Source organism: Phocoena phocoena, chromosome 20 (assembly GCF_963924675.1).
Source record: "Phocoena phocoena chromosome 20, mPhoPho1.1, whole genome shotgun sequence".
NCBI classification, from domain to species: domain Eukaryota; kingdom Metazoa; phylum Chordata; class Mammalia; order Artiodactyla; family Phocoenidae; genus Phocoena; species Phocoena phocoena.
The window spans coordinates 7,698,703-7,712,560 of record NC_089238.1 but is presented as its reverse complement, the minus strand read 5'-3'; the positions used below and the strand labels follow the sequence as shown (position 1 = coordinate 7,712,560).

Below are 13,858 nucleotides of genomic sequence, written 5' to 3'. Positions count from 1 at the left end.
AGATGAGCAAACTGAGGCTCCAGACGGGCACAGACATGCCCACAGCCACCAGCACGGAATGTTCCAGTGTGGGATTGTCTCTGACCCCCTGGACTCTGTCCCCAGCCACTGGCAAGATGCCCAGGAGGTGCCCATCACCCCTCCTCTACACCCTCAGAGAAGGGTGGCTCCCTCCTGGCCTCTCCCCACTGTCGGAGGCGTGGGTAGCAGCTGGGAGAACCGGCTGGATGCTGCCCCTCCCCTTGGGCGTGGAGGTAGGCACCTGGCGGGCTCCCTGCGTGGTAGACGCCACCGCCACACACACCTGCTCCCTGTGCCATCTGCTCCCAGCGCGTCCTCCTCTCCCCACCCTCACCCTCCTGCCATGGATGAGCCTGCCGAGCCCGGGAACCAGGCTGCGTGGGACCCCTATGAGAAAAACATCTCGGAGATCAGGTGAGGCCCAGACCTGGGCACGTGCCGGCAGCGCCCCTGGAGGAGGTGGCCTGGGGGAAGAGCCAGGGGCCTCTGCAAAGGTGGCCCCCGGCCTCCTGGAGCCTCAGAACTGGCTGGGCTGGGCTGGCTCGTCCACCCTGGAGTACAGATCCTTCCTGCGAAGGGATTCGAGGACCCGGGCTGTGTTGAGTCACCAGTTGGGATTCTTGGGGTGTCTTGTCCGTCTCAGGGCCTTAGTCTCTCTGTCTGTCAAAGGGGTCCGGAAGCAGTTTGTCTGCCTGAGGTAGGACTGGATGAGAGCAGGGTCTTGGTGCATGGTAGTTGCCCGGGAAACAGGAGGGCCTTTTGTACCCGCTTTCCTCCCAGACACGACCAAAAGCCCTTCAGATGGGGGTGCTTGCCCTCAAGGGGCTTCTGTTCTGTTTGGGGGGAGGAGGATGGGAGAGCAGAGGTGGACTGGGTTTGGGATACAGCTGAGTCTCAGAGTCAGAGTCTGTGGCCCTGGAGGACTTGGGGACCCCAAGGATGGGTCCCCAAGACAGAGCTTTCCCCACCTCAGAAGTGTGACTCCTTTGTTCCTAGGAATGAGTCAGACACTTTTATAGTACCCACTTTCCAGATGGGGAAACTGAGGCTGAGAGGGAAAGTGATGGGACCATGATTACACAGCCAGAAGCAAATCTGAACCCTGTCCACCTGACCCCAAAGTCTGTGTTTTCCCCTCTCTCCAACAGCCTCAGTGATACCCCCTCCCCACGGCTCCATTTCTCAGAGGGGAAAGTGGAGGCTCAGAGAGGGCAGGCAGCCTGCCCAAGATCACACAGTGAGCTGTTTAGATGATCCCAACCCTCCATATCTTGCATTCTGCCAGGCAAGTCTCTCCCGGCCTCCCGAGCTCCTCCAACCACCCCTGACTGTACTGTTTCAGGCTCGCCACTCCCCTCCCTCACCCTCATGCCCCAGACTCCAGAGACGAGCAGTTAAATTCTGAGTGTTGTGTGACATAGACAAGCCTCCTAGGTCTCTGGGCCTCTCAGGATGAGAGTGGCTACCAGGCTGGTCCCAGCTCTGTTTGAAGAAACTCCCAGCATTCTCTCTTCAGCCTTCTTTTCTTTGGGCCTCTGGGTTCTGCCATTTCTCCCTCCTGAGATAAACTGGTTCCCTTCCTGGGTTCCCACATCTAGGAAGCCTTTTCTTCCCGCCAGGCCCTGGGAACCTCCCTCTTCTTTGTTCCCACACAGCCAATTGGCCATAAAATCCCCAGCCCTTGCTCAGTGTGTGACCTTGATTCAGTCATTTGGCCTCTCGCAGCCTCAGTTTCCTCATCTGAAAAATGGGAGTAAATAACCCTAGCCTATAAGACACTTCTGGACCGAAATTCTGCAGCCCCCTGGGAGGTGGCTTAAAATCTTCTTTTCCATGAGCTTCTGGAACCCCCTGGACCCAGAAGGATGCCTCTCATGAGGGCCCTTAACATCCCTTTTGGACTCTCTGCTGCAGGTCCCTCAGACACGTAGTGTCCCCAGCATTGTGTGGGAACTCAGTGGCTCCCCAGAATTATTCCTCCTCCCAGGTTGCCATCTCAGGGATGGCCCCATCGGTCACCAGGTCAGAACCGCCCCCCCCTCAACTGTCTTTGTCCCTTCCTTCCTCTCCCTCCCACGGCCTGTCACTCCCCAACCCCACTCTCCTGACCCCTGACTCTCTCCATTCTCATGGTCTCTGCCCAGGCTTCATCTTTGCCCTTGGAGCCTCTCCCTGGCCTCCACGCCTCCAGTCTTTCCCAGAGCTGCCCCTCCCCTCCTCCCAGTCCAGAGGCCCTCCAGGCCCTGGCACCCTGGCTTCTCCAGGTCAATCCCCTCCCTCACCTGCATTCCATCTACCCCAGCACTTCAAATTCCCTGGTTATACCTCACTATTCCCTGCCCCAGTGCCTTTGCATACATGGTTTCCTCTGAAGGGACTCCCAGAGAAGTCTTTTCTAAATCTTTAAATCTATCCTTGGCCACCCCCCTGCTCAAGTCCCTTCCATGGCTCCCCAGCACCCACAGAGATAGTCTCCAAACCCTTTTTAAGTTACAGATTCCTTTGTCCAGGAGAAATCTTACATCCAAACAGAAGTACATAATAGAGATCAAAACAGAGCTGCTCTGGTTTAAAATGGGGGAGTGGGGCTAGGGTCCTGCTGCTGGCCTTTCTCCCTCTGTGGGAGCGCCTCTCTGGCCCCCAAGCCCCCTCCCCACCTTCCTTGCTCCATGGGCCCCACCTGGCTGCTTCCACATCCCCTCCAGCCCAGATCTCACACCTTGAATCCTTTGCACCTGGAATGACCTCTCTCCTTCACCTGGCGAACTCCTTCTCACACGATTTAAGATTCTTGGCCACCACAGGTAGGTCCCTGATCACACTTCTGGCTTCAAACCGCCGTGGTACCAAAAGGCGGAACCGTTCACAGACAGGGACAGAGTCGGGACCACCTCCGCAGTCCTCTGCTCGGGGACCCTGAGAAGGCTCTGAGAATGATGTCAAGGAATGAATGGAGGAGAGATTAGGCAAGCTTTGAGCTGGAACTTGCAGGATGAGTCAGGGCTGGAAGACAAGTGAGGAGGGGCAGGGCATGCAGGGGAGGAGACAATAGAGGAAAAGGACAGTGGCTGCTGGAAGTGACATGAATGAGTCCTAATGTCAAGGGCAAGAAGCGATTCCCAGGACACTAACTGCAGCCCAATTCCAATTTTAAGCTCCCCGCCTCCCCCAAAACAAGAAAAGCTAAGCTATATATCATTTTTAAAATACAAGCATAGGGACCTCCCTGGTGGCGCAGTGGTTGAGAGTCTGCCTGCCGACGCAGGGGACACGGGTTCGTGCCCCGGTCCGGGAAGATCTCACATGCCGCGGAGCGGCTGAGCCCGTGAGCGTGGCCGCTGAGCATGCGCGTCCAGAGCCTGTGCTCCGCAACGGGAGAGGTCACAACAGTGAGAGTCCCGCGTACCGCAAAAAATATATATAATAAATAAATAAATAAATAAATAAATAAATAAATAAATAAATAAATAAATAACTACCCAGTGTTAAAAAAAAAAAAAGGGCTTCCCTGGTGGCGCAGTGGTTGAGAGTCCGCCTGCCGATGCAGGGGACGCGGGTTCGTGCCCCGGTCCGGGAAGATCCCACATGCCGCGGAGCGGCTGGGCCCGTGAGCCATGGCCGCTGAGCCTGCGCGTCCGGAGCCTGTGCTCCGCGACGGGAGCGGCCACAACAGTGAGAGGCCCGCGTACCGCAAAAAAAAAAAAAAAAAAAAAAAAAAAAAAACAAGCATAGGGACCTCCCTGGCGGTCCAGTGGTTAAGACTTTGCCTTCCAATGCAGGGGGTGCAGGTGAGCTAAGATCCCACACGCCTCAGGGCCAAAAAACCAAAAAAAAAGCAATGTTGTAACAAGTTCAATAAAGACTTTAAAAATGGTCCACATCAAAAAAAAAAAAATCTGGGGGCTTCCCTGGTGGCGCAGTGGTTGAGCGTCCGCCTGCCGATGCAGGGGACACGGGTTCGTGCCCCGGTCCGGGAAGATCTCACATGCCGCGGAGCGGCTGAGCCCGTGAGCCATGGCCGCTGAGCATGCGCGTCCGGAGCCTGTGCTCCGCAGCGGGAGAGGCCACAACAGTGAGAGGCCCGCGTACCGCAGGAAAAAAAAAAAAAAAAAAAATCTTTTAAAAAATTTAAAAAACAAACAAACTGTCTTTTAAAAAAAACAAGTGACTGACAGGGATTTAATTCGGATGGTGGGGAGAGGGAGAGGCCAGTGGGACAAGAAGGAGCTCAGAGGCACCTGAGAGACATATCGCTTGGAACGTTCTAGTTCATTAGTTCATAATTTGTTACAAATTATGGTTTCAATATGTTAAATGTGTTCCATGGAGACTTGTATGTATCCAAAGGACTAAAAAGGGATCTTAAGGGCAAAACCAAAATTTTAAGAGGAAAAAGTTAGAAGCAGGAGGTAAGTAGGACCCAGGCAGTTATACTAAGTTTCAGGAGGCAGAGGTGACACAGAGACAAACCCAGAAGATGTTAATCCCTAGAGAATCTTTTTAATGCTCACCTTGCTTAGTGTCTTCCACCTATTACCTCGTTTAATCCTCACAACAACTGTTCGAGATTAAGCCACGAGAATGATTAACTATTATCATTCTATTTATGACGAAAGCCACTGAGGCCCAGAGAGGTTGAGTGACTTGTCCAAAGTCACACAGCTGTCAAGTGAGCTGTAGTCAGGATGTGAACCAGGACAGCCTGACTCTATCACAGCCTGGAAAAGGTGGGCAGATGTGGAAGGAATTTGGGGATAAGCAAGATGAGGGGGTAGGAGGGTCAGGAGGGAACCCTGGCCAGACAGGAGGCTTAGTAGGTATCTTGTGCTCTGTCGCATTTCCTGGAATACCCCATGCACTGGACTGCACCTTGACCAGCCCTTTCTGGTGAAGGTCAAGGCCAGGAGAAGCCGAGCCAGCATTTGGACCTGTGGTTGCTGCTCCCCCCCTGCCTCTGATTTTGGAGAACCCCAGACAAGGTCTTTTCAAATCTCACCGTTTTTATGGCTGAAGTCACCAACACTGGTTTTACAGCCCTGGCTCCTCCTTCCCTGGGGAGGCCAAGCTACTTGGATGATTTTATGGCTATAGTCCTTCCAGTCACAGAGCTGCTTTTCCCAAGGGGAAGGGTGCCGCTAATAAAAAGGCAATAAACAAATAATTCCACCTGTGTGGAATTTGGGCAGGCAGAGAGGAAGTGGGGTTCTGGACCTCCACTAATAAATCAGGCACCCTGGTGAGGATTAGAAAAAGATGCTCACAGCCCCACCTTCCCTTCTCCCCACCACTGGTCTCCCTGCAAGGGACCCACGCTTGGAGAGTGAAAGGAAGGATGTGTTTCTGTTCCCTTGCTTTCTAGAGGCCAGGGAGGGGGCGGTAGGATGTGCGCCCGCATCCCACTTATGCCTGTGGTCCTGCATAGGGATCAGGAAGTGGGAACATCCAGGACACACTTGGAAAGAGCCAGAGCAGCCCAGTTTGCCGAAGGCAGGCTCTGGGGGATGCAGAGCGGGACCCAGTGGGCCATCAGTGGCATTAAATGCTGAGGCAAGAAGGGAGACCCTGGTCTCACTGGGAGGCCTGAATCAGACACCCCAAGAGGGGCGTGGCCAGCTACTCACAGGGGGACCTGGACCAGGGACCCCGAGGTCTCTGCCACTGCAGACAAGAATGCCCGCGTCACGAGTCAAGCTACCCGCAGGAAGTCAACCCTGTGTTCAAATCCCGCCCATGTCACCCGCCGGCTGGGACCCGCCGGGCAGACAGGGTCTGGCAGATAGCTGTGCATCAGTGCAATGGGTGTGGTGGGTGATGCCCCGGGACATGTCAGACTTGCCGTTCTCTGCTGAGTCAGGGATCACACGGTTTTCCTTCCTCCTTCTCTAATTCCCATTCCTGAGCCAGGAACCCAGGTGCCAGGAAGGGTGGGGACGGGGTGAAAGATGGTAATAATTACAACTTTCCTGAGCGTTGGCCACGCACCAGGCTTGTGCTCAGAACTTTGTGTGGCTGAACCCCTTCCGTTTCCACAACAGTCCTGTGAGGGTGATGATGTTAGGATTCCCATTTTACAGATGGGAAAGCTGAGGCCCAGAGAGGACTCGTACATCTGGGATTTGCTCCGGAGACCCCTCTCTTTACCTCCATGCTAGAGAAAGGGATCAGACAGGGGCCTGGAACTACAGGGAGGGGCTGCCCCTCTGTGGCCCCGTCACCTTCACGGGGTGGGGGTGGACGCTGGTCACCCCAGATGGGATCAATGAGTCTGTGGTCTGTCCACCCTCCAGACCAACACTGCCCCATAGATACATAACCCGAGCCCCCTAGGTAAACATTTTCTTAGTCTCATTAAACAAAAAGTAAAAGAAACAGTTGAAATTAATTTTAATTAGAAGTTTTATTTAACCTGTTATATCTGAAATATTCTTTCAACCTATAATCGATAGAAAAAAATATTAATAAGATACTTTAGTCTTTTCATAGTAAGCCTCTGAACACAGTGTGTACTTTCTCAAATCAGGTGCTAACCTTACATCAGAAAGATCTGATTTGCATTCAGTTCTCATCACCGTTACAGCTGACAAAAGTCGATTCTCAGGCCTGAGCTTTTCCAAACCTGCATAAAAAAGTATTCTAATAATTGGGCTTCCCTGGTGGCGTAGCGGTTGAGAGTCTGCCTGCCGATGCAGGGAACACGGGTTCGTGCCCCAGTCCAGGAAGATCCCACATGCGGTGGAGCGGCTGGGCCCGTGAGCCATGGCCGCTGAGGCTGTGCGTCCGGAGTCTGTGCTCTTCAACGGGAGAGGCCACAACAGTGAGAGGCCCACATGCCACACACACACACACACACACACAAAAGTATTCTAATAATTGAATTGAGTGTCAGTGTTTCAGTTGAAATCAATAATAATTCAATAAAATTAAAAATTGTGCCCCCCTCCGGGTTGCATGGGCCACATTTCAAGGGCTCAGTAGCTACACGAGGCCAGCGGCTGCCATGGTACAGAACAGTACGTTTCCATCGTCAGAGGAAGTTCTATTGGATGGCATGGCTCCAGGCTGCAAAGGCCTCAAGGGTGGGGAGAGGTACATAGTAGGGGCTTAATAAATATACGTTGGAAGGGAGAGAGAGAGAGAGAGAGAGCATAAGGGAAGAGAGAAAAGTCGAGAAGAGCCTTCAGGCTAAAGGCACAGCACATGCAGAGTTCCAATGGTGTGGTGGAGCATGGCGTATGCAGGGAACAAGTTGAACTTGACAGTGGGAACAGAACAACACTGGCTGTGCTAGCGTGGGGATCGAGGGAAGGTGGGGCAGTGCAAGCTACCGGGCCCACAAAGAATCTGCTGGGCTTTGAGGGACAGAGCCAGGGATGCAGGACAAAGAACCCTGAGAATTTGAAGAAAGTGATTCATTTCTTTAGCTAGATTGTTCTCTATCACCATCATCATCATCAAAGTAATAAATCAAAAAATCATTTAAAAGTGTGTATAGCAGGGCTTCCCTAGTGGCGCAGCGGTTGAGAGTCCGCCTGCTGATGCAGGGGACACGGGTTTGTGACCCGGTCCGGGAAGATCCCACATGCCGCGGAGCGGCTGGGCCCGTGAGCCATGGCCACTGAGGCTGTGTGTCCGGAGCCTGTGCTCCGCAACGGGAGAGGCCACAACAGTGAGAGGCCCGCGTACCACAAAAAAAAAAAAAAAGTGTGTATAGATTTTAAATGTGCAGGAATAGCCAGGGAAGAAAAAAAAAAAAAGAATGGGGAGGGAGAATTGACCCTATCAGAACTTAAAATCTATAAAGTTACTCTAATCCAAACAGTATGACATCCCACCCTATGACCCTGCAATTCCAATGCTACTTATTTGCCCAAGAGAAATGAGCATGTAGTTTCCACACGAAGACAAGTATGGTCACAGTGGGTTTATGTATATTAGCGGCACCCGGAAACAGCCATGAACAGGAGAATGGGTCAACACACCGTAATCTATTGATACAGTCGAATTCTACTCAGCCATAAAAAGGAACAAACTCTATAATGCACACACAAACATGGGTGCATGTCAAGAGTATTATGCTAAGCAAACAAAGCCAGATGTCAAGAGTACTTTCTACAAGCTGACAGCCCTAGAAGGCCCGAGACCAGCCAAGTCAATTTATGTGGAAAAACTCAGAACAGTGGCAGCCTCAGGGTGGAGGTGTGAGCTAATTGGGAAGAAGCACCAGGAAATGTTCTGGGGTGATCGACTATTTTATATTATGAGAGGGGTTTGGATTGCATGGAGGGATTCTGCATTTGTCAAAATTCACTTAAAAGTAGGAGGCTTTGCGAGACAAATTTCTAGCTGGCTGTCCACCTATCTCTGTATCATGGTCATTTCTATGTGGGGGAATTGCAGGGCATATGTATTTTCTTCTCTATTATTTTTTGTATTTTCCAAATGTTCTATATGTGATTTTCATAAGCAGAAAAATAATGATTCCAAAACTTTAGGTGCTAATAAGTTCCATCTGTTATTAAAATAATTGAAAACACGAAAAAAAAAATAGGACGTTTCCTCAACAGGAAAGTAATGTTCAGGATGGAAATGGGATATCTCGCAGCTATTAAAAACATTTTTTTAATTGAATGAAAGATTCTTTAAATTTTATAGTGCTTTAAAATTTTCAAAAGTTTCACACACATGATTTCATATAATCCCATAATAATCCTTTTTTAAAAATCCCCTACCCCTGTGTTGTTCTTCCCCCCTTCCCTCTCCCCCATGGTAACCACTAGTTTGTTCTCTATATCTGTGAGTCTGCTTCGTTTTTGTTTCATTCACTAGTTTGTTGTGTTTTGGGGATTACACATATAAGAGATATCATGCAGTATTGGTCTTTCTCTGACTTATTTCACTTAGCATAATGCCCTCCAAGTCCATCCATGTTGCTGCAAATGGGAAAATTTCCTTCCTTTTTATGACTGAGTAATATTATATTCTATTATATATATATATATATATATATATATATGTATATACATATCACTTTTTTTTTTTAACTTGCGGCATGCGGGATCTTTTAGTTGCAGCATGCGGACTTCTTAGTTGCGGCATGCAGGCGGGATCTAGTTCCCCAAGCAGGGATCGAACCCCAGCCACCAGCATTGGGAGTGCAGAGTTTTACCCACTGGACCACCACGGAAGTCCTTATCACATCTCCTTTAGCCATTCATCTGTTAATGGACACTTAGGTTTCTTCCATACCACGGCAATTGTCAATAATGCTCTGGAAGCTGTTTTTAAAAACAAGGATTGTAGATCAACTATACCCCAATAAAAATTAATTTAAAAAATAAATAAGATAAAAACAAGGAGATAGCTGCAGAGAGATAAATGCAGATTTGAAAAGACTGCCATAGTAGAGTAACTAAAAAATAAGCAAGATGCAGAGTAAGGTCTGATATCAATATTGCTTAGAAGGAGGACGGGGACTTCCCTGGTGGTCCAGTGGGTAAGACTCCCCGTTCCCAATGTAGGGGGCCCGGGCTCCATCCCTGGTCGGGGAACTAGATCCCACATGCATGTCGCAACTAACCTGGAGCAGCCTAAATAGATAAATAAATAATTATTAAACAAAAAAAAGCCGGACAAGCAGGAACAGAGAAGGAAGCTGAGTGCCCACACTGTGCTCGCATGTACTTCTACAAGTACGGTTAAGGTACGCACCAAGCTGGTAGTATGGGCATCCCCAGAGGCTGGCATGGCCATGCTGGGGGAGACCATTAACTTGTTAACAAGCCCAAATGATAATAAATACATATAACTTATTAATAAACCCAGATGATCAATAGATACAGAGATACAATCCAATAATTTGTTATTTTCCCTTTTTTTTTTTTTTATTTTTTTTTTGGTCCTGCCGTGCAGCTTGTGGGATCTTAGTTCCCCAACCAGGGATTGAACCCGGGCCACGGCAGTGAAAGCACTGAGTCCTAACCACTGGACCTCCAGGGAATTCCTGTTATTTTCCTAATTAGATCTTCTAAAAAGAAGGAAAGGTACACATGTGCCGTATTAAGGCAGTTTAGCAGGTGTAAAAACATCCCCCCACTTCTGGATCTTAACACGGTAGAAGTTCATTTCAAACTCACATCCCAGCCCCACGTGGGCTCTCCTGGTGATGTGATGCCAGGCCCGGCTCTGCTATCCTCCACCCGTGACTCCCAAGTCCCCGGAGAAACCTCTCTGGTCCCACCAGCAACGGGGGCAGAGGGCTAGCAGGTGGCAGTCACTGCCACTGTGTTCACAATTCAGAATTCAAGATGTGCAGAAGGGCATAAAATGGAAAATTCTGGTTCTCACAAACACCCCATCCCCATCCCCAGAGTAACCACTTCTAAGGCTTGCCTGCCAGAAAAGTTTTCTCTATGTGTGTATCTTGTTTTTACTTACTTATTTTTTAAACATAAGTAAGATACTACTTTATATCTGGCTCTGCCCCTTGTCTTTTCACTCTCTGTAATATCTCAGACATCTTCCCGAATAAATGCTACCTCCTTACCCCTCCGATCTTTTGGAATTTTCATAGTGAAAATTCCAAGACATAGAAAAACGTTGGAGGAATTATTCAGCACGCACCCCCTCTATACCCACTACTCCTAAAATTTTATTATACTTGTTTTATCATATATCTGTACATCTTTCTATCCATCCAGCAATCTGTATTGGTGATGCATTTCAAAGGAGTGATTTGCAAGCATCAGAACATTTCACCTTAAACATTCCAGGCTGCATATTATGAAATAGACTTCAATACTTGTTTATGAGTTTTTTTTTTTTAATAGATGATGTTTATGTACAGGGCACTGCACAAACTTATGAAGTGTGCCATTCTGAGAAATACATGTGTAACCCCAATCCCTATCAAAACATAAATGCCTCCTTTTGAATTGGCTGGATTCCAAGGTTTGCAGGCGGTGATTTATTCATCCAGTCCTGATTTATTTATCCAGTTCTCTGTTGTTCAGGTCCCTCTTACAATGTTGCAATTAGCATGGTGGTACATATATCACTGGGCACTTCCTCAAGGTCACCCATCCCATAAATTTCTGGAGGTCACGTTCATTTGTGCATCCAACAGATATAATGGAGCGCTGCCTGCCTGTCTGATGCTGGTTCTTGGAGGTGGGACATGGGAGAAGCAGAATTTCTGTTCCTTTGTAGCTACTACTAGTGGGGAAGATTGATTTCAAGAAGTCAATAGACAAAGAAAATAGTTACTAAGTATTAAAAGGGCTATGAAAGAAAAGAACAGAATGCTGAGAGGGGTAAAAATGCGCATGGACCGGGTGTCCTCTGCTTGAGTGGAGGTGGTCTGTATAACTTAAAATGTTGCCAAGTGATCTCCCAAAGAGGTTATTCTAATGTCTCCTCAGCGGCCGCAGATGAGAGCAGGAGAGTGAAAGATCCCGGTTCTCTGCGCTCTGGCCAAGGCATGAGTCATTCCACTGAGGTGGAGGTGGCCAGAGGAGATGGGGACGCTTGAGGAGATGGGGACACTTGCCCAGATGGGCTCCAGGCAGCGGAATTTCGGGAGGTGAGGGAAGGCACTCCTGCAGGCGAGAGCAGCACAGGCAAAGGAGGGCGGCTGCCACTGCACAAGGTGCCCTGGGAATAAGGCGCACTGAACCCAGCTCAGGCTTGAGGAGCCTTGAAAATGCTCTCCCGAGAAAGGCAGGCGAGTTGACCACAGGCACCTGCTGTGAGTCAGCAGGACAGCGGGGCTGCGGAAAACCTCCTCATGCGGCCGGATCGCACGCATGGACGGGCGGGGCCCTCTCAGAGGAGTGGGGGTCAGTTTCAGTCCCACAAGACCCCTGAATGCCAGCAGCCTGCCCTCTCCCCCCCTTTGTACACACTATTCCCTCTGGTACACACACTCACAGCTCTTCCCTCACCTCCTTCAGGTCTGCTCAAATGTCACCTCCTCGGAGGGCCCTCCCCTGATTCCATCGATCTCAAATTGCAAACCCTCCCAATCCCAGCTGCTTCCTGTCCCCCACCAGCTTCATTTTTCCCATCACCATCCGATACACTACATTTTGAACATTCTGTGTTAATTTTATTGTTCCTTCAAACATAAACTGCAATAGGGATTTTTGTTTTGTTCTGATATTTTTTGGTTTTGTTGTGTGTTTTGTCAGTTGTACTCACTTTCCTATCCCCCAGGGCCTGGCACATAGTAGGTGCTCAATAAATATCTGTGGGCCAAATGAATGAATTTGCCCCATCTCAGGCAAGATGGCCTAAAGCTCCTGGAATGGGGAGCTCTCTTTGAACATCAGACTGGGAGGTCCCTGGAAAAGAGGTCCCTGGTCCCTGCCCACCCATCACTGCTAGTTCCTCAAATGAGACCAGAGAGGTTTTGAGAGTGACCTCGGGTTACACGGCAAATCGAAGGCAGGTCTGTAATACAGGCAAGGGTTACTTCTCTGTACAACCCTGGGTAGCCAAGAGGGACGCTGGCCAACGGGATGTCTTGTTATAATAATGGTTAATGGGCGTTAAGTATTGACATTTATATGAATGAGGTTTTAAAAAAAAAAAAATCAATCAGTAAAATTGATTTGTGTGTGTGGGTGTGTGTATAGCTTTATGAATTCTAACACATGTATAGATTTGTGTAACCATCACCACAATCAGAATATAAAACTGCACCATCAGCCCTTTGTAGTCACACCCTCCCCCATCCCTAGCTGCCCTCTCCCCTCCCACCCCTCATCCCCACAGCTACTGATCTATTCCCCGTCCATATACTTTTGTCTTTTGTCAGAAATGACATATTAGTTTCCTATTGCTGCTGCAGTAAATGACCACATACTGAGCGGCTTAATGCAATACAAATCTGTGCTCATACATTTCTGGAGGTCGGAAGTCTGAAATCAGTGTTGCTGGGCCAAAATCAAAGTGTTATCAGGGTGGCACTCCTCCCGTTCCCTTCTGTGCATTTTTCCAGCTCCTAGAGGCCCTGCATCCTTTGGCCCGTGGCCCCTTCCTCTATCTCTTCAAAGCCAGCTGCATAGCCTCTTCCGATCTCTCTCCTCTCTGACCTCTGCTTCCATTATTATATCTTCTCTCTCTGATTCTAACCCTCCTGTCTCCCTTTTACAAGGACCCTTGTGATTACATTTAGGGCCCACTGAATTCTCTCCCCATCTCAAAACCTGAACATAATCACAGCAGCAAAATCCCTTTTCTGGTGCAATGGATCATATTCACAGTTTCTGGAGACTGAGACATGGACCTCTTTGGGGGGTGGTCATCATTCCACCCACCACAGTCATTAAATGGAATTGTACAGACGGCGATCTCCTGAGTCTGTTTTCCTTCACTCCACCCAATGCCTTTGGGACCCATCTGTGCGGTGGTGAGTGTCAGAGATTTGCTTCTTGTCCTTGCTGAGTAGTACTGTGTGGTGTACATGTACCACTGTTTATCCACTCACCTGTTGATGGACATTTGCGTTGCTCCCAGTTTCTGGCGATTATGAATAGGGCAGCTATAAACATGCGAGTACAGACGTTGGTGTGAAAAAGAGTTTTTGTTTCTCTTGGGTGAACTCCCAGGAGAAGAAGAAACTCTGCTTTAAAATCCGTGCTTATCTTAAGATATTTCATTGAGGTCTATTGATATACAATATCGAATATAATACAATATAATGATAATAATTATAACATACGCCTAGGAGTTAAATATTCCTGTGACCAAGGGGAAGGAGGTGGACACTGAGACTCAGAAAGGTCATGTAAGCTGCCTGAGGTCAAACCTAGGTCTTCCTGACCGCCCCCCACCCCCA

The 13,858-nt window shown here is 49.1% G+C and overlaps 1 protein-coding gene across 1 annotated transcript in view; it reads left to right on the top strand.

The window, feature by feature from the left end:
* The first annotated feature begins 265 nt into the window (after positions 1-265).
* SULT2B1 (sulfotransferase family 2B member 1) overlaps positions 266-13,858 on the top strand; it is a 34,331-nt gene continuing 20,738 nt past the window's right edge. Inside the window, exon 1 of the mRNA XM_065899009.1 lies at positions 266-435. Within this exon, the coding sequence (XP_065755081.1) occupies positions 365-435 (71 nt within the window). The 5' untranslated portion in view covers positions 266-364. The remainder of the gene's footprint in view (positions 436-13,858) is intronic.